At 27.8% G+C, this 27,973-nt stretch overlaps 2 protein-coding genes across 2 annotated transcripts in view; both read right to left on the reverse strand.

Moving 5' to 3' along the window:
• LOC100168092 (fatty acyl-CoA reductase 1) overlaps positions 1-1,762 on the reverse strand; it is a 28,577-nt gene extending 26,815 nt beyond the window's left edge. Inside the window, exon 1 of the mRNA XM_029487646.1 lies at positions 1,511-1,762. The gene's annotated coding sequence lies outside the window, so the exon portion shown is untranslated. The remainder of the gene's footprint in view (positions 1-1,510) is intronic.
• Positions 1,763-12,978: 11,216 nt separating this feature from the next.
• LOC100167005 (fatty acyl-CoA reductase 1) overlaps positions 12,979-27,973 on the reverse strand; it is a 50,486-nt gene continuing 35,491 nt past the window's right edge. The window contains exons 6-9 of the mRNA XM_029487649.1: positions 23,017-23,209; positions 18,046-18,294; positions 13,320-13,580; positions 12,979-13,242 (exon numbers count right to left, since the gene is read on the reverse strand). Of these exons, the coding sequence (XP_029343509.1) occupies positions 13,155-13,242; positions 13,320-13,580; positions 18,046-18,294; positions 23,017-23,209 (791 nt within the window). The 3' untranslated portion in view covers positions 12,979-13,154. The remainder of the gene's footprint in view (positions 13,243-13,319; positions 13,581-18,045; positions 18,295-23,016; positions 23,210-27,973) is intronic.

Raw genomic sequence — 27,973 nt, forward strand, 5'->3', positions numbered from 1 at the left:
GAATATTTTTCTGAACACTTAGAATTATTTTGTGCGGACTATTCTATGGTCATAATCATACCAATTTTAAAGTGTTTTATCTGAATACTAAAAATATAACGACTACAATTTTATTCAAATAAGACTACACTTTATTTCACCTGAGTTCATCCTTTATTCCACTGTACATCACCTGTACGAGTTGGCTTACAACACATATATACAATTATTTGTAACTACGATACGAATCATTATAATATATTAGCAACATTTATCCAAAGGCGTTAATTTAAATTATTTGACTAACTACACAGTGTCACAGTTAAAAAGTAAATTTTTATTTAACTTTTAACTTATCTCATTAGTTAATTTTCTAATTAACATAAGAACAGTTAGGCTAGTCGTGTTCACAACTTGACTCAAGTTAATTATCTTCATTAATCTATCCACCTTTACACTTTTAACAAATATATAATCTGCATATTCAACTTTAAAAAGTTGTTCTACAATTATATATACCTACGGTTTCGTTAGTCGTATAAGTTATCTAAAAATCCATATGTTAAGTCTGTAAGTCTGAACTTATTATTAAGCAATGTATATTATTCATCAATAGAGCCCTGATTTAAATGCCCTAAAAACTGTAAAAAATGCTTTAAGGAGTAATAAAAAAATGCCCTAAAAACTCCTTCTCGACGCAATAATATTATATTAACTTAAAAAATGACAACATTTTTTTTTTATAGGCATAAAACTATACCCAAACGATAGGAAATCAAAGTTTTAATTTTTGGTATTAATTACACTTTATTTCAACTAAACTAATAATAATACGAAAACTAAATACCAAACTGAGGCACGCACAATAAATTAACAGTACCTATCGCTGAAGATAGATAAAAACGGGTACTAAAGACGTTATAGCTTTCATATTATTTATAGAGCAATTGACAATTATTGGTACGGGTGAAAAATACTTAAAAACTATTCAAATATTATATGAAAACAATATTTCTTGATATAATATTTTACATTTCCTAATTTACAAAATCTCATACAATGTATTACCTAATATAATATGCACTAAAACGTCATAAAATTATATGAAAATTTTATAACAAAGCTCTAAGAACGAAAAAAATCATTGAACAATTGAAAATAAAAGTTTCACTTTTGAAGACATATCAGCTGTTACATGAAATGAATATTATGCACTTGGAATTCATATTGGACTTGGAAGTCCTAGTGCACACCCTATTAATATTACACATTGCACTCAAATCCGGTCCCTTATTATGAGTATTTAAATTCACAAACACACAGAGTTCAAACTAGTTGTGAATGTTGTGTAATTTTTGTTTTACCATAGCTACAGATTACAGGACTTAAAATATACTATATTGTGTTTGAAAATATTTGTACAAAACAGTCGCGGATAAAATTACGGATAAAATATATTATAATCACGAGCGTCTTAAATTAATAATCAATAATAATAATAATAATAGTAATAACAATTGTCAAACCTTACCTTCTGCGCGATAAACGACGAACACAATAAAAAAAAAAAAAGAAGAAAACAAATAAACGTATCGTACGAAGTGGCGACAAATTAAACTTCAGCGGACAAGACGTTACCGTCTGAACGCAGTGTAAAAATGGTTATGCGGCTCTGATACAGAAAATAACGTTCGACGCAACGAAATAATATTTTATATTATTATACAACAACGATCTATTATGTTAAACACACACAAGGTTTCCTTAATTAAAATTCAAGACACCAAATGTTTCTCCTAATGTGAATCACGCGGACACGACGTCTACAATACCATAATATTATTTTACCTGTCGTTGTGTTGCTAGAAAATGTCGCGATGGAAATATTTGATCGGTCGTTTCACGTTGTTATGAATAATTACTGTTAACTGCCTGCCATCAACGAGCGAACTGCGTTTGGCGTATTTCATAAAACAATAATAATTATATGTCGGCGTCCGTTATTTCAATATTCACTAGTAGGTATTCATGCGTCTATGGCGGTTTCTGAAGTATATAATATTTACTTTTGAAATGATAAATTTTCATGTTAATACTCGCAAAATTCCAAATATGATGACATGGATGAGAATGCAAAACGACCAAGTCGTTACCCGCAGGGCTTGCAAACGTTATACCTAATAACGCTATGATTATAACGTTATATTTGACGAAAAAAAAACTATTGAAACTTGTAAACGTTATTATAACAGAAAGCGATAATCAAAAATAATTAAATACCGCGAAACAAAACATAACGATAACAGCATATATTAATATATATATCATTAAATAAAACATTGGACGTTGGATTGTCAAAATATATCTGCAGTCTAGATCACGAGCAAGGGACTATAGACATACTTATGCGATGGGCCGACGTACTTTCCTCTTAAGCGACTAGACCTCAGATATATATAAGTAATTGAAATGTGTGTTACACCAACATCAAATAAAAACAAATAATAAACTCCACTTCAAATACTGCATGAAGCAAGCGAATAAATATATAATAAAATATAATATACATAAATCTATGATACCAGCAAAAGAATAATTATAAAATTTATAAAGACAAACATATATTAGGGAATTACAATTTCCAAATAACTCATAATATATAAAAATATTAATCAATATTATAATTCAAAGCACTCCTAATCTTTACATGCTATCCAATCTTTACTGTCTTTATATTATATCGCTAATACAAAGAGTCGACAGTGCACAAGCAAAACGTGAACTCATAAATGGTATAATATATTGTAATATAAGTCGTAAAATAATAGTAACGTGCATCGATCCACACCAATCAGAGATGTATCCTTTCCAACAAGGATCAACGAGTACTTTTCACAGCTATACGAGGTAAGTGAAGACACATATATTTTACACTCTATGACAGATTATCAACTCCGTACTCAACTAATAATATTCTACCTAACCTAACCATTCCCTAGTTCAAGTATGCCACGCCCCCCTGGAGACCGTGTTCAAGGCCACAATAGCCCGATTCGGCCAATTCACGGAGTTTCATACCCCTGTTATTATTAAAATCATAACCTATGCATATTATGGGTAACCTATTTCTCAACTAAAAACACAATTTTTAATTATATACCTCCATCAAGTGTAGATCGACCTAAATGTCTGTATAAATTGGAAAGGAAATTTGAAAACTTTTTAAAAATAATTCGAATCTATTCGTAACACCCTTAGCAACCCTATTCTGACATTTCGGAACCAAATCAGATATACTGATATATTATACAATATTACGATGTGTAACAAAATGGTCTAACAAATGGAATAACTTTGAAACATTTTTTTTTATATACATAATTTATTCATTATAATTGACGCTTGCGCTACAAATATAGTACAAAATATTAAAATGTTTTATTTTAATTTTTTTAATACTGAGAATACCCAATTTGTAAATTTAATTAAAAACGTTTATTTAAGTACCTAATGTAGTTTTTTTTTACAATTTTTTAAAATGTCAATATTTGTATGGAATAAATTAATTAGAAACTCTTAAATTGTTTATTATTCATATAAATTCCATATTTTTGCCATCTTTTCAAAAATGGTAATACTTTTTGAAATAATGATTGTCTTACGTTTAAATGGATTACTTGGTCTATAAAAATTAATGTTTGTCTGTTTCTTTGTCCTCTATAGAATCAGAAATAATGACTGAACGGTTATCAAAAGTTATATCAACAGACCCCTTTTTCATCCCTTTATGTTTCCATAGATTGACACCCACATAAATTGGGGAGCCTAGAAGACAAGGTATAAGTAACATGTTCAATCTTAGTTAACCCTTTGAGTGCCATAGTGCTAAACTACAAATCGTCCGTTTAATTTGGTTGTAAGAGGTATTAGTGAATTATTTGTTATGTACTGCGATCTAGTAGCAAATTCATTCTAGATTAGAATAGGAAAGAAATACATACTAGTGCACTTCGTTTAATTTTGATTGAGATAATTACGAAATTCCAATAATGTCACTTGTATCCCTTGTATTCAATGCGCCTCAATTTAATTTTGGCTGATGCACAATGCACATGGAATATTTTTTATTTATTTGCATGGTCACCATTGGTTACTGATAATAAAATAGTTATTATTAATATGATTGAGTATAATTTTCTGTATGTTAAGATAGTTAAATTAGGTACCTACCTAAGTTATATTTTGTTATTAATATGCCTTTAAAGGTTTTTTATAAAAACATAAAATTGACTAACATATTTAAAGGTAATATGCATGGTTGATACTTGAGATAAGTATACTAAAAATAAATCAGTGACGTCAGTTTAAGAGGGGTGCAAGGTGGATATTTTCCCTTGTCTGATTATAAAAGAAGTTTAATATTGTTGGACCAGTTGTTAGTGAAATAACATAACTATAATTTTTAAAATGTTGAGGAAATATAAAAATGTAAAATATAATATTGTGTATTACACTAGAAAATTAATTTCAGGTTAATAATTAATATTCTTATTTTTTTAGTTCAAATTTTCAAATACCTATATACACGCTCATAGTGTGATACTATAGAATTAAAAAAAAAAAATGATTTGGTACTTTTAAACTTATCTATGCTTTTGAAAAAAAACCTCTAAAACAGAAATTACCCATAGGTAGGGGTTTAATATTTTTAGTTTTTACTATTACGTTTCAGCAGTAGTGTTTCCTATTGTAATTAATTTTGTTCAACTACTCCATAAAAAAATAGAATTACTTCACTGAAGTAGGTACTATAATTAATTAGCATCGTCTTATTCGCTATGAAATGAGCCTATTTTAGCCTGATATATGTTATGTAAGATTGAAAATTGTATGGAGATAAAAGTGTAATAAATTGGAAATTAGCTTGTGAGCGAAGCGATTTGTTTTTATGGTTCAGTTATATGGGTTGGTCAAAAATATTGCCCTTCCTATTAGAAACTGAAATTAAGTAACTAAAAAAAATACTCAATCGATTACGACAAAAAACAACTGAAAACAATTCAAATGAATCGAAACTGTAACTATCGAAAAAATAGTGATAATTTAAAACACTTTGATAGTATCCTTTTAAATGTTTAAAAATATTTTTATATTATTGTATTCTTTATATCATGTAGTTGTGACTCGACATTGCTCTTTATTGGGAAAAAGTCTTATAAATTAATTTTCTTCTATGAAAAAATTATCATTTTCCTTCATCGAATTAATTAAATCGACATTGAAAAAATATTGTCTGGGAGTAGATATATAGAAGTGCAGCATATTTTATTCAATTTATATATACAAATAGGTATATGGTTTAATCTCTGTATTGTAATACCAGGATTAATTTATAACTGGATGAATGCAGCATACAATTTCTCATTAAATGCTAATTTATAATAATTAATAATTATTATTAATATAATCAAAAAACATAAATCGCTTTTCCAGATAGATGATGTGTTCATAATGTCTATATTAATATTATATAGGTTATAGTAATTAATATCAAAATTGCAATAATAATTTATATCTAATTGGATTCTTTAATGTGTGTATTTTTAAATCATTTAATACTGACGAAACGTCTGCTCACATAAAAACATCAAATTTTGTTTAGGCTTGCAGATATTATTTCTGCTTGAAATTGAGTTCTCGCGAAAAAAAAGTTATTTATTACGATCCGCCGCGGGCGAATTGCACGTCTCGGTTTCAATTATCCCCAGAAAATAACGCCGGGTTATACTGCAGCTAGTGAGTTATAAATTTAATTACTTTAGAAACCGTTTATAATGATATTCGAGGGATGGCCAATAAAAATTGGTTATGATAATAGATAGTCATTATAACCGAAAAGTTAAAGAAAATTTACAAGCTCGATAATATTATAATATGTTACATTTGTATCACTAAATCGAGACTTTGATACAGTACAAAAATAAAAAATCTCGATTCTCGAACATTTTTTAGTATCATAGTATTATATTATTTTACTCGAGACCGGTGCCAGTTTTTCAAAATTTCCGAAATTCTATAAAATTTTACAATTTACTAATCTACTACCCGATACTTATTTAGGGGAGGTCGATAGGGTGTATTATACCGAAAAAAATGACTTCACGGTAATAATATTCCCAGGCCTTATTGTAGAATTGTCAGATTTTGATAGCTATTTTTTTTATCTGAATAAAGAAGACTTTCATCAGCCCACATCAAACTCCGATTTTTTTTTGATTTTTTTTTTTAATGGTTCAATATAATTTGTAAAAAAAAACGCTTAAAATTGTATTATTTTTGAAAACATATTGTAAAGTTTATGATTAAAATATTGAAAAACGAAGTTCGATGCAGCCTGTAGAATATTACCTCTATCAGTTTAAAAAATAAAATTACAAAATTTAGTTGATTCTACTTAACAGGATACTTATTTCCCTTGAGCGTATTTTTGTGTACCAAATTATATTGGCACCGGGCACTTTGAGTTAAATATTGAGGGCAATAATTGAACATTTGATGTGTATCACCAATACTGAAACACAAGGCAGTCTACTTGTTGAATTATGCATATTATATTATATTTAAATTCTGATTTTTATATGGATTTAAAGACGATATTTTCGAATGATTAGATTTTTCACAACATTAAAAGAATATTCTGTGGCGATACTAATTTTGGTTTTTAAAATGAAAACCTTCGCATTTCTTAATTCAATCTGTGATTCGCATGATTTTTTGAAATATTTGAGGTATTGTCCTCGACATTTGAATGAAACATTTCTGAGTTATTCTACTTTAAATACTAAGGATATTATTTACTATTTTGTTTTGAAAATTGCAGAGTGCAAAACTATCAATACTTAAGCATTTTGTAATATCAAAAAAATTCTCTGAGTAAACTTGAGTAGGTATTAAAATAATTATCACCAAATATTTTATATTGCTCACTTGATTATAATTACCAAGCTAATATATATTTCTAAAGTATTTAATTGAATGTTAATACAATTTAGAATACAATTTTATTTTAACTCAGAATTTCGTTCAAATTTCAATTACAATTATACGCGTCAAGTTTCAGAAAATTCATATGAATCACAATTTGCATTATAATATTATGTAGGTTCTCATTTGAAAAATCAAAGTGGTTGGAAACTCCTTAAATGTTGTAATAAATAAATAAACCCGAGTATTCAAAAATAATAAATATCGTCTTTAACTATATTTCAAAATTAAAAAAAAATCAGAATTGAATATATGCATAAATTAAACATAGCAATCATACTTAAATAACCACCCAGCTTATTACGTACATATTTATTTTTATGATTGTACTATACATATTAGTATAAAAAAAATTATTTAACATTTTTATAGCCCTATATTTTCATTTTATTAAAATTAAAAAAATTATGTTATATATTCAGTTAAAATCTATATGACCAATAGAGCATCGATTTTTATGTAATGCTGTAATTTTTCTTTTTCACATATTTTTCGGATTTTTGTAATTTTTACAAGTGATAATAGTTCGATGCTAATTACACATTTTTTTGTATTTGTTGATAAAATTTTAAATTTATTGCATATTGAAACAACAATTTAAAAAAAACATAAAATAATATTTCGTTAAGTAGATAATTCAAAAATTAATTTTTTAGACCCTAAAATATAGTCATTTATTGAAATTAATATAAATTAATTTAGTAGGTATCTAATTATAATTATTGATTAATTTGTTTTAAGTTATTTTAATACCCATCTGGACCTACAGGCTCCAGCTCTAGGGTAGTGCAAAAAAATCAAATATTCAAAAAATTCAAGCTTTTCAAATCATTGCCCTAAGAAAAATCACAAATGCCCTTCCCTTTGTATCCAATCTTACGCTTCATAATGATCTAAGAATAACAACAGTACTTGACGAAGCTAAATGCTACTACAAAAGATTTCACACCAACACAACTACCTCTTCATCCTAATCCTCTAATTTAAAAACTATCTACCTTGTCCATTCCAGGTAATCCACCTAGACGGCTTAAGCGAAGATGATGTCGAGACCTTCTGTCTAAAAATTAAAATTAGCTTAACTTAAAACTTAAGAACACAAAATAGGTAGTATCACCAATGGGTGGTTTCTTCCATCGAAAAATTCATATGTAGGTAAGTACCCTATGCACATTTGCTTATTGTTCTAGTTAAGAACAGATTGTAAATTTCTTGTAAAAAAAATAATAAAAAAGTTATTTTAATAACTCATACATTTATAAACGTGTAATAATTATTATCTTGCATTATTATTTTGCATTGTTTTACCATATAACACAATTAAAATTATTTTTTCTTACATATTTATTGAATATTTTCACGACTTTGACTGCATATTGTATATGGCATATTTTGTTAAATTTTAGTGCATACAAATCAGATCTCCAATGATCAGTAAGTGGTGTTATTAAATACATATAGACTATATAGTGTTATAAAATTGTAAATAATAAAAAAACACTAAATTCCCAACATAACGTTTAACAATATTTAACTACCATAAATCAATTTATTGATATTGTATAAACTATAAGTAATTATATTATATTATTATTGTTATATTATATTATAATATATACGTATATACATATTTATAACAATTTTAATAGATAATTAATATTGACTTTTATATTCAAATCCAGGATTATACGAATAATATCACTTGAAAATGAGAAAAATTAAAAATGGAGCGAACTTGCTTAAAAATCACTCAGTATAGATAATGAAACATCAATTTAAAAAATTTTAACTTAATACAAATAATACATTTGTACGGATTGTCTCACAGTGTTTTCACGAGAATAACTTGAATAAGAATGGATTTCTAAAAATTATCACGACTGTAGAGCCATGATACTAAACCGTTGATATTACAATATAATAAATGTTAGGGCTTTGAATTTTAAATATTTGTCTTGACAATTATCAAAATTGAATGTTTCACTGTTTATGACAAATTTAATGAAATTATGAAAAATATATTTTTTTCTCTTAAACATATTAGGTATTATACATATATTAATAGTAATAATTATTGGTTACCCACAGAAAAAATGTATAATGACATATCAACCAAGGTTTACGAATGACTATATTAATGGTTATATTATATTAGCCATTAGATATAACGTATAAATAGTATTATATTATCGGTTAACTTATCGCTTAACAACTGAGTCCCTGTTGGATATTATTTACTAACTATTAGTTATTAGTACTTAATACAATAAACCAACTTTTAAAAATGTTCTTTAGTTGTATGATTATGACTGATAACTTTTAGATAACATGATACACAATTTTTTTAAATTTTTATATTTTACATATATTATATATTTCATAAAATTTTAAAGGCTTACCTGTATAATGACTCAAAACGCAAAAACAGACAATTCCAGTTAGTATTATTGGTTATAGATAGCCATTAGTATATCAATAATCTATATAGTTCGATGAATATTTTTAGATTTTTAATTATTATTCTATCATGTTTATTCAAATATCGCTGCGTTGTTTGTGGTGTAAGCCGGGTGGCGGCAAGAAGAGTAAATAAGCTATTTACTCTTCTTATAGGCTATAGCAGCAGCAGCAAAATTGGTTTAAATTAACACGTCGGTCGCCGCATTGAAAAATTATAATTAATTAATATGTTAAAAATAACAAAACGTATTCGAGTAACTATACCACTATAATATTATATCGTTGTAATAATAATATGTTTTACCTATAACTTAATAAAAATTTAACGGACTCGGCTAAATGTTGCGATTTGTTACTGAATTTAATTTTCGAACGGAATTCGTTGTCGGATCATTGACCAGGTACCTACAACTCACATTATATTTACTAACGCTATTAGAACGGTTAATTCTGTATACGCGTGGGGGACCATCTGCTGCAAGATTGATTCTGAGGTTGAGCTTGGCCTCCGCGGATGACTCGCGGACCCTTGAATTCGATTAAAGACAAAGTACCTAAAATATCTACCTACAGAAGTGTATATACCAAAGCGATGTAATACCCGCGATTGTCTACATAAACGCACAGATCACGCCGGGTTAATAGAGTTTACCGAAATTGATTTACCCAAACCCCGAACCAAAATAACCTTATTAAATCAGTGCTGAAAATAATATTAATATGTCCTTGTAATCGAATCGCCAGTATCGGTAACGTTTTATATAGTAGGTACAGGTAAGTATTATAGCTGTGTTTATTTCGTTAGACTGCTCAACGACTGCAATACAACATCATTATCGTATAATTGTTAACGATAATTGTTTACACAATAATTATATTGTAGAGAATCATAATAATAATGATACATTATCATGCGCGAAGGCTGTCAAAGCCTTGGTTATCGATATTAAAAGAAAAACAATTTTAGAAAATCGTAATTTGTTAAAAACAGAGGTGCAATTCGCGATTGCACACTTTTACCTGCGAAAAACCCAACGTGGTTGAGAATTTTTTACGTATATTAGAGAAGGTGTGGCCAATATTTTTTAAATCCAGGGACAATTTTCATATGTATTGCGTATAGACTTATTGCGTGCGGTCTAGTGCTCTACCAAATATAATAGGTATAGATGTTGGTATTTTTAAACAAATATAATTGAAGATGAAAATTGAAACCTGAAGGGACCAGGAATGGTTATTAGTCTGTGCGATCTGATATCAAAGTTGATATACCCACAAGTTGTTCCAATAGCATGAAGTTCTGCACCATTACCGCAAACCAATTTGATTTTGTTAAATAAGTTCGGATTATGCTAAAATTGTTTAATAATTATTGTTGTGTCTTTGTAAACCTAAAACATTCACAGACGATTTTCATTTCTATTTTCATTCAAAGACGATCGTGGATATCAAAATATATTCATTATTTATAAACTCATCATTATCATTAAGTTAACATTTCCAGCATTACAATAGTGATTCAAAATTTAAAATGGGTTATGAATGTATGCGAAAAAAAATAAATGTGTAAATAAAAATGTATTTCTCAAAAAAATAAATAGTTTCTAAAATATGCAGGTCTATTGAGGTTTCAATCAACTTTTCAGAATATTTAGTGAAATGTGGTATGTTTTTAACTTATGTTTTGTAGTTTTTTGATTTCCAAATTGGATTTTTGTTGAACAAAAAACTGAATCAAAAGTGAAAAATATACAGGGAAAAGTTGCAAGCTGTGTTGGTATACTTGTGCAGTAGGTATCTGCAGGTGTTCCGAGACTTGGAAAATTTGGCCAAGTGTATCCCACATGTGACATGTATTCGTGTCAGTGGCACAACCATTGAACCATGATTTGCCTAAGGCAGTGGTTCTTAAATCACGGAACACTTATAATTTTCTAAGATTTTTGCGGATTACAGCCGCAAAATAAAAACATACTTACATATAGGACAACAGCTTACATATCACTCAATAGAAAATAAAATAATTGTAGGGTAGGCACAAGTACAGATGACGAGACCGAAAATTATTCTTTTTTATAAATGTTTTTATTTTTTCACTGGTTTTCAAATTTAGTCAAAACACTTTCTCTAAGTTAACGGAACACCGATTAAGAACCACTGGTCTAAGGGTATCAAACATGACTCATCCTTATCCTATAGGTATCACAACTAAATACTAAGTTTATAAAAAATAGAACTAATCAATATTTTTAAATGTGATATTCAAATCCACATAACTATCATAAACTATCGAATAGTTGTTGAAGCACAATAGAATAAGTAAATGGAATAAAAACCTAATTATGTAATAGTCCTCAAGATTTTCCTTCGAAATGTCACATTTGTGTAGTATTTTTATATTCATATAAAAATACTTCTAGGAAGTTTGATTTCAATAGATATATTATTATTCTTCGTCGTATTACAATTTATATATAATAAAATATTCAAAAATAATATTCAAATTAAACCTAATTGTTTACATTTATTCAATCGTCAATAAGGAGTGGTCCGGAGCCAACCTCCTTGGTTGCGCTAGGTACTAATTAATGTACTAATACGTATTAAATCCATAAAATGTACGACCAGATAGAGCTGATTAGTGATCGCGAATATTTGTATGGTTGTATATTATACATTTATACAATAATAATTTATTACCATAATTTCGAAAAGTATAAATGTTTTTGAAAATATTTATTTTACATGGTCTCATCTCTCAAGTCGTTACGAAACAACGTTTTAATTGAATTTAGGACAAGATAAGTTTAAGAGTTAGGTAGTTACTTATAAATATTTATAGTTTAAATGAGTGGAGTAGAGGACCAACATTTTACAGTGTAACCGTGTACCATTCCACCCTGTTCATTAACACTTCAAATACTATTATAAGTTATAATACATAAACAAATTTTCCTAAAATTGATTTTTATGTATTGAAATGCTAATATTCTACTTTCAAAGATGAGATTAAAACTGTATGTTGTCATTCAAAAAAGTATAAATAAATAAATAAATAAATAAATAAATAAATAATACAATATTATAATCACCCGGGTATTATACATATTATTATTATTTCAATCGCTAAGCTAATTTATTATCCAGAACAAAGTACCAAATTCCAATTGAGATGAGACATGGATCATTGAATCACTTTAGTATGTATTATGTGGTGACACTGAGTAAAGCTTTTGCCAAAAATGACAATAAAAGTCTAAGAAAACGTAGGTACTCAACGTTTTGCTGGCCGCTGCAGATAAACTGACCAAAAATATAGTTATGACTCAATATGACGTTTTAATTCAGTTCAAGACTGCAAGGGATTTTCATTCCAGACTGAGAGCGAAATATTTCTAGTGCATTAGTCATTTATTTGAAATATCCATTTTTAAAAGTTGACTGTTCAATCACAGAACTCACTATCGTTAAAAAAAAAATAAACACAAAATGTGATTATTTTAAATTAATCTTGACGATGTATATTTATTTGCACAATTTATTATATCATGGCAGTCATCGTGTACATTTTTTTAATGTTTTTATAAATATCTTATTACACAACAGACTATATGATAATAATATCATGACTTAAAAGTATATTTTCAATATCGTATTAAATACTTTAATATTCAAATTCTCGAGGATATGATTGAATATAAGCAATACGCAATACAAACAAATAACAGTGTTATCCAAATTCTGTCAATCCAAACCAATCTGAAAAAACACGAATTTTAGGTTATTATTTTACAGTAATTATTGTATGAACATAATATCTTGCAACTGAAACTGACTTTTTCATTTTCTTCCTCGCTTGCTTTATTTTGTTGGGATTGGTATTGAACAAATATTTTTGCGCTCCAGTAAGGCAAGTTATAAACGTATCTTCTACATTTACATCGTTGAAGTCGAAATCGAAATCGTCTTTTTCATCTTCCGGGATGTGTGTGAGCAGACTTAAGAAATTTGTGTTTTTGAACGTCCATGTCTGCAAAGTGAAATTCGACAACGCCATTGTCGCTATATATATTTTTCGTTGCAAATTTACCAAGTTGCTGAAAACGAGTATACAATTTGATGATCAGTGTTTGAAAATGGTATGAAATATAAATGATTAGCTATTAATGAAATATAAAATAAATAATAAATGATTAATAATTTGATTTGAATTTATATTCAAAAATAATTTAATGATTATCAAAAAATAATCTGAGATTTGAATAATAATTTTAAAAAGTAGTTGATTTTCAAATAAATAATTTTAGTCCAACACATTATATTAAATACTTTCCAAATACTTAATTTTAAAAGTTTTTAAATACATTTACTAATTAAATTTACAACACTGTCACTACATAACGTAAACGATTTTTCAAATCGCCAGAAACTGTTTTAAAAAAGTAAGGTCCTATTTAATTATTTATGTTTGATGTTTTATAAAATAGCCAGTATAACGTTTTATAAATGTTCAAATAAACAAATATTATAACAATACATTTCCTCTTGTTGTTTTTTTGTTTAAGAAAAAAAAACTAAGATAGTTATTAAGGGACGGAAAACTTTTTTCTTTGCTTGAAAGCGGCAAACTAGTGAACTTTTACTTAGACCACCAGTGTTTTATTTTTTTATTTGAGCACCGACAACTACAACTATAAGTTGAGAATGACCCTAAGAACTGTTATATCCATAAAAAGTGAAAAGTAATCAATAAGTAATTCAATGTGGTTCCTTTTTTACAGATAATATTTAATAATTACTACATTTTCATAGAGTCTTCACGTGACCTGTTTTTTTTGCAACAGGGTTAACAGAAAAAACTCTCACACCTCGTAAAGTGGTCCGATTACGAAACATTTTTTTGTTTTTTGCAAGAGAAACAATTCTTACGACTTACAGGGTAAATTTGACTTGAATTTTATTTCCAAACTATATACGTAAAATGATTTTAAAATATAAATATGGTCAATTTTCAGAAGCTTTTTTTTAAGCAACGAAATCAAAAATCAAAGTCCAATGCGCCCTTTAAAAAACCACCCTCTTACTAACAAAAAAAAAAAATGTATTTAGTCAGACCATTTTACGAGGCTTGAGAATTTTTGCTGTAAATTCCAAAAAATCCTGCTTTTCATTTTTGTTCTGCTGTTGACATATATTGTGCGTCTGTGCAGTGGGTGCGTTGATGGCCAAGTACCCGCGTACATAATCACACTCACACTAATCGTCATTTACAACTAACACTATTGCCACAAGCGTTGGTGAGGACATTTCATGTTGATAAAATATTGCCCCTTATTAAAAGTACACATTAGTAGGCCCCTTAATGATTATATTTTTTAATTTAATAGTCAATATCGATGACAACCATACTGTTGTCATTATATTTTCTACCTAAGCCAAGCAACAAAGAAACGAAAATTGCGTTCTTACAAACACTTTAAAAAGTATAAAAGTTTAAACGTTAAGTATAACTTGCGTTGTAAACCTACGTTCAGTGCATTGTTATTTAATAATAGTTTGTCCATTAAATAAAAAAACTGAGAACTTGTAACAGAGATCCCTAAATAGACATTAAATACTCTGCTGTTGACATTTAAGTACTTTGAAATGCCTATACTGCAAAATCAAGGCACTAGTTTTTTCGCTTTACATTTAAAAACAACTATCAATATTTAGACGTTTTGTCCATACTTTCAAACATTTAACATGATATTTTATTTTAGATAATAATTATTGTGTTGATATAAGTTACTTGTTAATACGAAATAGTATAAAACAAGTTAGGAAAGCGTACTGTGCTGAATTCGTTGTTTCTAAACGTATTTCAATATAACGCAATAAAATATTATAATTAATTACTATACAATTTATGTACATTGTACAGCGTATCTATACGGACAATAAATAAATAACCAAATGTCAACAATCGTAACTATGTAATGGTAATTGACAAACGTACTGGCGGGGATATAAGGGGCTCTAAACATGTTTAGGAACCTAAAATCATAGGAAATTTATAATTAAATTTAAGTCGGCTACGGAAAAACAGTTTGAGTATATTTTATTCTTATGGTTTCATTGTATACGGCTTGGTGTTTAATATATTTTATATTCAATTTTTATATAGGCGCAACAATGACCAATTTTATTCTATGATTCAATCGGGCAAGCGTTCTCCAATATTATATTGACGTAATATTATAATTCTCAAAATATTATTTTCTATTTTTGAACTACCTGGTAAAGCTAGCTTATCTATCCCGTTTTTAGGCATTAGACATTTTCGATTTTTATTAGATTTTTGTTCTACAAAAGCTTAGAAATGTAGTACAGATATTACAACATATAAATAAATATCTAACTGTACCTAATAGGTAAGTAGTCTAAAAATGTCGTATCCATTTAGATCGAGCCATTATTTAGATGAGGAGGGCCTCAAAATTAGTTTGAGAAATTTAAAGTTAACTGTTCTCTGAATACTACCTGCATTGTCATAAAATATTATATACCATAATATAGATCAGTGATGCACTGATGTAGCCTGAGGGGTGTTTTGGGTATTGACCTTCCCCCTTCAATCGTATATTTATGCAATCGAAAAAATATATTTATGATATATTGATACCTATGCTTCAGATTTCTCTAAGATAATAATAATATGTTCTCACATAATTATATTTCATACTTGATGCTATATTAATATTATAAAGATTAATGACTAAAGAAATATTTTAAATGTTTTCAGACTAGCTGGTAGCTATTATAAGATTAGTTTTTTTCGCTACAAATTATTTGATGTTGATAAAAATGTTTTTTTTTTTTACTAAAAAAATGCTTGAAAAAAAAGTTTGTAGTTTAAATTTGTACAAAATTTATCAACATTAGAGATAGAGCTTCGCGGGGGAGGGGGTATTTATGCAAATATTATATTTTTCATATGCTTCAGTTTTCTATTTAATATTCGATATTATATTTATATAAAGGTTGATAATTACAATTAAGTGTGTGAAGCCCCCCCTCTACAAGTTATGTTTAAATATACAATTTAAAATCTACATAAAAAAATCCTGGATATGCGCTGGCCATAGATATATTTGATATATTATGGATTATGATAAAGCTTTAAAATCACAAACACAGAGTTTATCGTTATTGGGTGTCGTTTATTAATCACAATAATTCTTGATGGGATATGTTTGGAGAAAAAAATAATAAAATGTTTTATTTCAGACTAGCTGATAATAGCTGTAATGGGTATAATAGTTGTCTATCAAATGTCAATGTGATCGAGAAAATGGTTATGTATAACATAGCCAGACACATAAAAAATAAATTAAAAACACATTAACACTAGCCAGAGAAAATAGGGTAGGTGTGTCTAAAATAATTACTTCTATCAACTATTGTAATATTATAATATGACGTGTTTGTTTATTACGTGCATAATAATATTGGTCGTTTGAACTATAACTTCACGTAGGTACCTAACTGTTACTACCGTTCGTGACATTCGTATTAATTATTTCGAACTGTTTAAGTTATGGTAATTTTATTATTTTTCATTTTTGAATTCCTGGCCTTTAACGACACATGGATATTCCAACGACGCAGTATGAGCCCATAAATTACAATATCAATATTGACCATATTATAATAATAATTATACTGTTAATATAAAGATTAAAATTAGTAAATCATGGGTTTTATACGCAGACGACCAACAATACATTTTAATAATATAATAATATGCCATTCGGACTTTATCATTTTTTATTATAGAGCTGTAAGTTTAATAAGCGCACTAAAAAAGACATTAAAAATACATTTCAAATCTCAAAAAAAATTCAGTATAAAATAAAAATTCCAAAAACACATTAAAATATCACGATTAAAAATGTATAAATGTATCGAGTTTCTTTAAAAATAATCATCGAATCAAGTAATTAAAAGGGAAAAAAAAGTCCAAACAAATACCTACCGATCTAGAAAATCAAAAACGTAAAAACAGTTTTAAATAAAAGTTTCGAAATTATTTAAAAAATACTAAAAATTATTTACAACTACCTATTTTAAAAATGGTATTATTATCTAATGATATCTATAATATTATGTAAATTCAAAAAATTGTATCAGAAAAATTAACCTAAAAAAACATTATTAGTAAGATAGTAATAATTGTCACACCGCAGTCGTAGTCGTTGATTGTTAATAACACAAAGTATTGTAAGCTATTGTGTAAGCACTTATAATAATATTTCATATAGGTAACAATTATTAAATGTATAAGCTATTACAGACTTTTTTTTATTTTCTGTATGTGTTTGTCACATAGGTACCAATGTACTATTTCCATCTAATACATAAAAAAATTTTCTATAATTTATTATTTAAATAGCGAAACAATTATATCGATTGACAGTCTTAAAATAAATTCGAAGTATGGCAATCAACTGTTTCATTTTTTTAACAAATGTTTTGAAATGTGATTGAATTGAAAACATTTCAAATAAATGTGTGACTCACATGGTTTGTGGTTGTCTGATAATCTTCAGTACGAAATCGAGGAGCATAGCCGGCAAAAGTTGTTGGATAATGGTGAGATAGTAAAAAAGCCGTTTTGAACCCGTAATTAACATTCTCGGCCTCCATAAAATCTCATCAAACGGATGCAACATAAAATACTTTACTGCTATTTGCATAATTTGACCGTTGGTAATCGACTTCTTAACCGACGATGAGTTGTACACCGTCAGTGGGTTATCCGACGACGAGCTAAATTCACAAGATCATAATAATAAAATTAAAAACAGAGATAAGTAATATCTATTATGGTATGATAAAACAAAAACAATTAAACCACTGGTAAAAAGATGATTGCTTTAAAGTAAATACCTGAAATATATTAAGGTTTTTAGAAATATATTCTTTTAACAATATATTGTATGTCACGACGAAAGTTTTTTACTATTTTTAATGCTATCGTACGGTTTTTATTTAATTTACCGAAGCAAAATATTTTTCTGTGAATTTCAAATATCAATATTTGAATAATTTAATTTCAAACAATTAGGTAAGTACCACTATAGTTATAGTAATTCTACAGTAAGATCTCCTCTAGCGGACACCTCCAAACGGCGGACGTTTTTTTGAAAACAAATTAAAGACTTTCTATATAAACTGAACCCTCTGAATAACAGATAAAATTTCAGTGATCGAAAATGTCCGGTATTTAGAGGTTTCACTGTAACTATTAACTAGTATTTAGAGTATTGATGAGCAAAGAATTGGACTGCTATTTTGCAGGTTATCTACCTCTGCAATACTCCACTCATCAGCTTATCAATTATCATAACATAAATTACCATTTTGAATGACAAAATACGATTTTATTAAAGCAGAATAATGTTAATAAAGAATCTCAATGTATTCAAATCGAATTTCAAACGAGTTGTTAATTAGTTACAACTATATAAGTATTTACATTTTAAAGTTTTGATGAGCAGTGTAGTGGACCAATAGTTTCCAGTACAGTCACTCTAGTCCGTTCATCCAAACTTTAAATACTTAGATATAAGTACCTACCTAACTCTATTTCTCCTCTCATCAAAACTTTAAAATGTAAATACTTATAAAGTTATAATTATTATCAACAACTCGTTTGAAATTCGATTTTAAATTTTGAGCAGAGCAATGAATCTTTTATTGGTTTTACAATAATGCGAAATTTGTTTTTGTATTTGTCCTAACGTTTTGGAGCAAATCAAATGCCATATGAGGTACATAATCGAAAAATAAATTACTTTTTTTGGTATATGGATAAATAGTTATAAAATATTCTTATAAAATAAAGAACCGTATTCGTTTTTCATATGCAATGATTTATGATTGAATTGAAATTCAACTCTTTCATCATTGCAGTGACCTACCTATTTAGTTAATGACGAAGAACACTCAAAACTCAACACCTTCTATATTATACAGCAATAATTTAGATTTTCTTGTTTTTTTTCTGCTTTGGAATTTGAAATTAAAAATGAAAGCAATAGTTTATTCAAAAATCAAATCAGCTGATTAAAAACATAAGAATTTATAACGATAAAATAATAGGAAAAAATATTTTATTTTTGAAAAAAGTTCTTCATAAACTTATGACTATATTAAAATAGTGATACAAATATTTTCAATTTTTTGGTTAATACAGTTCTCGATAAAATGAGTGTTTACCTTTAAAAGAATCACTCTGTATACTTACCTATAGAAGTAAAAGTACGATTATTATATTTTGTAAGAAGCCAGTAACAAACACTGTGTATTAAAATTTATCTTTGTTCCCACAGTTTAACTTATTAATATAATTATTCCTCTTCAAAACGCTAATTGTTTTTAAGATAATTTTAGGCTTAAAGACATTATTATGCTTTTGTATACTAAGATTTACAGATGTTGAACTATATAGTAAAAGTTCAAAATGTGTGATGTAGGTACTTGCCCATTTTGTGTGAGTCGACCAGTTGCAAGGGATTATACGATTTGATCCATTTAACTTTAACCCAAGACACTTATTATTTCAGAAAACATAAATGTTTTTGAAAATATGTCTTTTTATAATTTTAAAAAGATACATAACAAAATGTTTGGGAAAAATGTATTTTTCACTATTTTTTATTATTATAATTCTTAACTTTCTTACTTTTTTGAATGACAATACAAAGACCTGACAAATTGGTAACTTTTGTTCTAATCAATATTTAATTTTTTTTGTTGTATTCATTTATAGACACTTGCGTTAAAAATACTGTATAAAATGTTTTATATTTATTTTATCTCTAATGTTCATTTTTAAATACTAAAAACAAAAATTATAAATTTTATTAAATGTTTTGAAAATATAATATTTTAACTATCATCATTTTTTCATACATTTAATATGTTTCATAAGTTTTATAAATTATACCTATACATTTTTCATTTTTCATCATATTGTCAGGTATTTCTGCTACACACTGCATACATTTATATTTGTATATTCCAAATATTACTCAGAGAATTTCGACCAGTAAAAATCAAATTTTAAACTAGTAATTTATTAGTTATAAGTATGTGTTTAAAGTTTTAATGATAGAAGAAGTGGGCCTATACATTTTGCGGGGCAGGTTTCACTTCGTTCATCTAAACATTAAATACTTATAACAGATGAATTACCTGTCCAAAATTTGATTTTTATGCATCGATGTAGGTATTTCTAAGATTATTATACCTATTGTGTTTTGAAATAAAGAATTATAAACGAACGTTGTCGTTAAAAAAAGTAATTAGAATAAAAAATTGAGTACAATTTCGTATTTAATGACCCTAATATATTATGTGGACAAATATTTTCAAAATCCATAATAATTTTTGAAATAATAAGTGTTCATTGTTTTAAATGAACAAAAACGTAGTTAAGATAATAATATTAGGGCATATTTCGCGACTGTAACTTTATTAAAATTTTTTTAAATTTTAATAAAAATATCGTATACACGTCGCGTGCATTAAGAGTAATTATAATTTATGATAAATGAGGAAGAAAAATATAAATTTGTTACGTAGTTAAGAAGCCGTCAGCTATTTGTGAAACTTCGCTTGGGATTAACATAATAGTAAGGTTGAAATAAAATTAAATCATAATATCGCGCCATCACTTTCTTTTAAAATAAATCGTTAGGAAAAAATACACCATTCATTGACATCAAAAGACAAATAATATCTGCACATTAGAATGAGATAAAATATGAAGAAAAATAAACAGAATCAAAAACTTAGCGGAAAAAAAGAACTGTCTAGTGATCCAAAAACAGTCAAATAGAAAAGACGAATACGTATAAAACAGGCTAAGATGGGCCATACAAACACAACAAACAGTTTATTAATGGCCAAAGAAGACCCCTCCTCCCCAACATGCACCAAATGTGAAACCTTAATCACCATAATACACATTTTATGAGATTATCGTAGTTATAAAAACGAAATAAAATAAAATAATTTACCAGAGCACCTTTACGAAATCCCAGGGCCCCAAGCAGAAGTCACCAATGAGTTAGGTGATACAATTCTTAAAACATTTAGAACTATATATAAGCTGATTTAGTAAAACATTTATAAAAATAGAAATTGTAATAAAAAAAAAAATAAAAAATCGTAATCAGTCATAAATAATAATATTTAATATTATTTCTTTACTGCGTATGTCTTATAAGCTGTTTATCTTATTCAAATTCTGTCGTTTGACATTAAATCGATCGTCGAGATGTATGTAGCTGCATACTGTTTATCATACGGTTTTTCCTAAACTAGAAAACCACCACAGTCCACTCATATTTGTGGCTTACAAACCCCTTCACGTCGTGGAAACTTTACTCTCGCCGGAGACTTAACAATGCAAAGCTTTGGAAAAATATTGATTTTGTGAAATGTACTCACTGCAGGGGCATTACCTTTCGCAACTGGTCGACTTGTGTAAGGTACATAAATGCATAATATTATAATAGTAAAATTGCGACGGTGGTTAGCCAACATATATTTTTATATTATTCCACATTATAGCTGACTATACCAATATTATTAATGATTTAATATTTTATTAGTATTTATCATTGTTTTAGTTTGTTTGTAATAGATAATTTAAGTAAAAAACTTATCAGTTGTTGAACTTTTAAAATTGGATTCTGTTCATTTTGTTTACAGAAATAATTAAAAAAAGTAATTATAAAGATTAACTTTTTGTTTTAATAAGGCACACAATAGCACGTAGTTTCATATTTACTATATAACATTATAGATTTTTTCGACATAATTTTAAATTTGTTTTGCTTATTATATTTATAAACTTTAATTAGAATATAAATATATAAAAGTATGTTCGTGGAATGAAATCACAAAATGTTTATATTAGGTACTATAGTTTTTCGGATCGAAGCGAGAACAATGTTTTTTTTTTAAGATTTTGAAATTTACCTATATTATATACTATTTAAAAAAATAAAAAACGAATGGATTAGTACTCATGACAGCGGCGTCATTTCAGTAGGTATTTTATATTGTTGGTGGCTTTGTGCCAACATCATATTATAATGTTTTTTGATTTTTGGGGATTTTTATTTGTTTAGAGTATTTTTGTATATTATTTACAAATATATACATTTAGATCAAATTAACCACTCAAACTGTGTACTTCACGTTGACTGAGACAATAGCATTTAACACGGCTAAATGCAGAGAATTGTACGAGTGTGAGTCAACTGCCCGAAATTCATAAGTTCATGTATTCGAAAAATGATTATGAATGAAATTATCGGCGCAGTTCACTGTATATCAGCGGCAGCAGCAACAACCATCCGGGCAACCACGCCTCGGTTCGCGGTATCCTGCGACTGTTCGACATTTTAGGTTTAACATGTTATCGTTAATATTATTATTATTATTATTATTATGACTCAATCGACAAAAACATACTTGTGTATCCCACGGTGATAAGCTGCCACGATCATCGCCTTAATTGACACGTCGACGGCCATAAAGTCCGGGGTGGAATCTTTATGAGCCAGCGTGACCTGCGTTATGCCTTTACCGTACGCCAACATGAGGCCGATCGGTCCATTAACGTTATCTATCCATCCGAGTACGGGCTCGGCGATCGACGATATTACTGTGAAACCATACAATATCATGATATTATATACAAAGCCCGTATTAACATATTAGAATAATAATATAATTATCATGGTTCTTGTCTAACATAATGCACGGAACAGGTTTAGATGGATATCCGAATTTTAATCGAAAATTATCTCATCAGCAAGTTTACTTAATAATAATAATATATTATTTGTCATAACAGATTACAATAATAAATAAATAATACAATATATTATGAAACCTCCCGAAAAAGCAAAGCTTGTGTTTGGGGTAAGTTTAGATGTATATCTACTTAATATACGCAAATTTAGAAAATTGTCATTTGTGTTCTGTAATTATTAATCTTGGAACAGAAATACGTCTGAAGTGTATTGTACGCTGCACAACTACAGGTGTGTAACGTGTTATAAGATTAGTCTTGGAATCTAAAAAAATATTTTTGTCGTATTTTTCGGGCATGGTTTTTTACAAGTCTTGCTGCAGTCGACGACCAAATTATAAAACGTCTAAATGAAATGCATAAAATCGATTTTAAATTAATATTATTTTCGGTAGGTATACAAATAGTTTTATTTTAAACGATATTATTTTGAATCCATCTTTTTCATTCTCATAATTTTTGGTTTTTTTCCTACAGTCGGGTAACCGGGTTTGACATAATATTATTAATGTTATTTCGGTATCAGTTCGGTAAACATCTTAAAGAAATCCGAATTTTAAACGAAAACTTAAATCTCATCAGTAAGCTTATACATAGTATACGCATAGCTAGTTATATGTATAGGCATTATGTTGATGTTGAAAAATTGTCATTCGCGTTCTGTAATTTATCTTAGAACAAAATATTACGACTATGCATATAACGTAAAACTAGTCTTAGGATCGTGTTTTTGTATTTGTCAAATTCTTCGAACACGATTTTTCACAAGTTTTACAGTAGACGAGACGCCGGCCGGAGGAAAACGGCTAAATCGTTTTTATAATATTAATATTACATTATTTTTGGTATAAGAATCAATCTATTTTATTTGTGTTAAAAACTACGCATGAAGAAAAAAAAAAATAAGATTAAAATTAACGTAATTGTTTAACGTAAATATTATTTTTCCCCATAGTTTTTAATTTTTTTCCCCCGATGTCGAAGATTTGGTTCGATTGAATATTATTATTATTATTATTATTTCGGTAACAGATCGGTAAACGTCTATAATAAATCCAAATTTTAATCGAAAATATTCACGTCATCAGTATTATTTATATCAGTGGTTCTCAAACTGTGGTCCGCGAGAGTAATTTAAGGACCCCGTGAACATAATATCTGAATTGAATTTAAATAAAATAATATTTGGTTTATCGTGTTTATGTTTTTAATTTAATACCCAATAACCCGCTAATGATTATGTTTCGTAGTCGTAAGCTATATTATAAGGTGAGAGTCGGGTGAAGGTCATATTACTTTTATCGTTTATGATTATATTATAAAGAACCAAATTAATAAGCAAATCATTCATGCATCATTGTTCATGAGTTATGTGTATTTTTTGAGCATTCCTAATCTTAGGTGCGTCGTATAAATTTGTTAAGAACGTAACTACATAAGGGTTCCCGAGCAAAAAAGTTTGTGAAGCACTGGTCAACTGGCTTATATAATTGTCATACCTGGTATGTTATTTATCTTAAAGAAATATGACACGACTACGCTCGAATAACTTAAAACTAGTCGTGGGATCTAAAAAAATCGTGTTTTCGTTTTTTGACGTGTTTTTCAACACGGATTTTTTTTTTACAAGTCTTGAAATCATAGAACACCTTATGTGTCCGTCACACCGCTGTGTCCGTCCGTCCGTACGTTAATTAACAGTATACAAAGTGTTGTGATTGATAAAATATAATATATTCTTTATAAATTGTATAATATGGGATTATTAAGTAGTATTAAGTAGTGTATTAAAAATTTAACTACGTTTAAAACCGTGAATTCAGCACGCTGAGAGAATGAGCTTTCCTAACTTGTTTACATAATATTAATATTATTAATTATGATAATAGTATACGGATCACTCTATTTGCATTTCGTTAAAAACACCTCATGACAGTACAAAAAACACGATTCGAATTGACGTAATTTTACACGATTTTTTTTCTCGTATTTTCTCGTTTTTTTTTCCCGCACCAAATATGGTTCGACATAATATTACTATCACATTGTTATTTCGATGGTGATAGATCGGTAAACGTCTTTGATACGTGCATTAGGCGTCTATATAATATTTCAAAGTCATCCCGAGTCCAAACGAGTAGAAAAATAATAAATCGAGCGATTTTCCGGCTCGTGCAGACGGTCTGTTTACTATTTTTTTTGTAGACATTCGACCTAATATGGCTCTGTGTAAAAAAAATCAATGCCACACGACTATTATACGCTGCACAGTTTACGAACGGTCTAACATTTTATAGTAATCAACTGTCAAATATAAAATTGTAATGTTATTGAATTGCATAACCTATGTGCAGGGCATGGAACGTCCGTTTAAAAAACAAATGAATTTGCATTAAAAAAAAAAAATCATTTTTATTTCAAAAAAAGGTGGGTAAGTGGATGTCGCTCTGCTGTACAGTAGGTTACAAGTGGGTCACTGTATAATGGATAGTATTAAATTTGAATTCAATGATATAATATCACTGTATAAGAAAAACGATTCTGAGCGGAGACGGTTTGTCAGTCTAGGTATTAGATATACCTATTATAGGTATACTTATCTATAGTATTAAAAAAAATTGATCTATAATAGGTATCAATAATAAATTCCAAATTAATCATATCACAATATCCATTAGGTAACGCGTAATACATCAACAACAAACCGAGGTACTATCATAGATATATAATAGTATACTTTAGAAGTTTCAAGTACCCACAAGTAATATTATACAATCACAACAAAATAACTAAAATAGTTATTCCAGGTTTTTTAATATGTAATTTCGTCCAAATTTGAACTTAAAATAACTATAAAAATAAACTGTGCTTATGTATTTCTTAGAATTTTTGGTAACAGAATTAAATATTTACGTGAAATCTTGTTTTAAATTTTCAATCCTTAGATATAAAAGTTGAACATTTTATAAATTTTTAACTACAAAATAATTATTCATCAATCAATAAATTTGATAAATTTTGTCAAAATTTCAACTTCAAATGCTTATAAAAAAAATGTGTGCCTATGTATTTTTAATATTTTACAAATGCTATTGTAACAATATATCAGGAGCCTTGCATTAAATTTTTACGCATTTTTACCAAACAAATAAAATGTTATTGATAATTTTTGAAACATTTTATTTTTGACCCCCCAAATTACCAACTAGGTACTGTTGAAGAAAATCCAAGCACTTTTACTGTCCCAAAAGGTGATGACAGACACAAAAAAAAAAAAAAAAATAATAAAAAAAAAACACACATCATTGTAAAATCAATACATTCATCGTTCCACTCAGAATCTAAAATAATTCATTAAGAAATTAACGCATTTACGCAATCACCATTCGTGAAAAAAGTACTTCCTAAATTAAATTAAAAAAAAAAAAAAAAATACTACAACGTTATTATACGTAGCCACGTAGGTATCAATACTTAATGAAATGTATTTAAAATCCTACATACTATCATCATGCGGTGTTGGGGAGTAACTTAACTAAAATTTAAAGTTACTGTGACGAAATTGCTTTTTAAAGAATTCGATGGTAGTTTAATTGAATTGTATTGTAAGTGATTCAAAGGTAATTTGAGTTACTCGTTGGTAGCAAAGTTAAAAAATCACTCTATATTCTATAATATATATATTTTAAATTGATAAAACCTAAGCGTAATCATATAAATAGGCAACCTATTAACGATTATCTGACAGTACCTAACGTTTATGCAATAGCAAAAAAATTGTATTTGAAAAAAATGTTTTATTTTTAATGAGTTGTAATTTGGAAAATGCATTGTTATATTTTAAGGTAAAATTGACTACTTAATTGGTGCTTAAATAAAGATTTTATATAATTTCGTATTGTTGATTGTCATTACTTAGTTAATATATTGACAACCTTAGATAAACCAGTGATAATTTTTAAAATAAAAAGTTACTTTAATAATTGTGATGATGTTACTTTTTTAACTCAAAAGCCTACACTCGACCAAACAAAAAAAAGTGATTTAAAAAAAATTTTGAAAGATTATTCATTAACTAATTTAATAACCAATCAAAAAATAGTAACTTCGTTAATACTGATTATCATAATGATAATAATATTATGTACCTACTCATCAATAGCTACCACCACTCACGAAACCTATGGTTGATGCCTTGATTGTCGTATACAGTAAACTATGTATGTAACTTATTAATTTAATACATTGATTTTATAATATTTTTTTTTCTTACGTAAAAATAAAAATCTCAAACATCTATTTAATGTTTTTAGTCGGACAATGCATTATCACATTCAATTTGCATATTTTACTTTCATTAGCAAAATATATGCATGCTCGATCGCAATTAATACCTAGTGTATAAATTGAACGTGTTCATGAATGCATTAAATTAAATGCATTCATTCCAAACCACAGTATATTATTATAGCTCATATACCTCAGATTTATAAAAAAAAGGTGGGTAAGTGGATTTCGCTCTGCTGCATAGCGCACATTGGTGTGAATTTAGGGGTGCTGGAATAGTTTATGTTACACATGTCCATTGGGGGGCTTGGTTCCCCCAACGCCCCC

This window comes from Acyrthosiphon pisum, chromosome X (assembly GCF_005508785.2).
Source record: "Acyrthosiphon pisum isolate AL4f chromosome X, pea_aphid_22Mar2018_4r6ur, whole genome shotgun sequence".
In the NCBI taxonomy this organism is placed as follows: Eukaryota; Metazoa; Arthropoda; class Insecta; order Hemiptera; family Aphididae; genus Acyrthosiphon; species Acyrthosiphon pisum.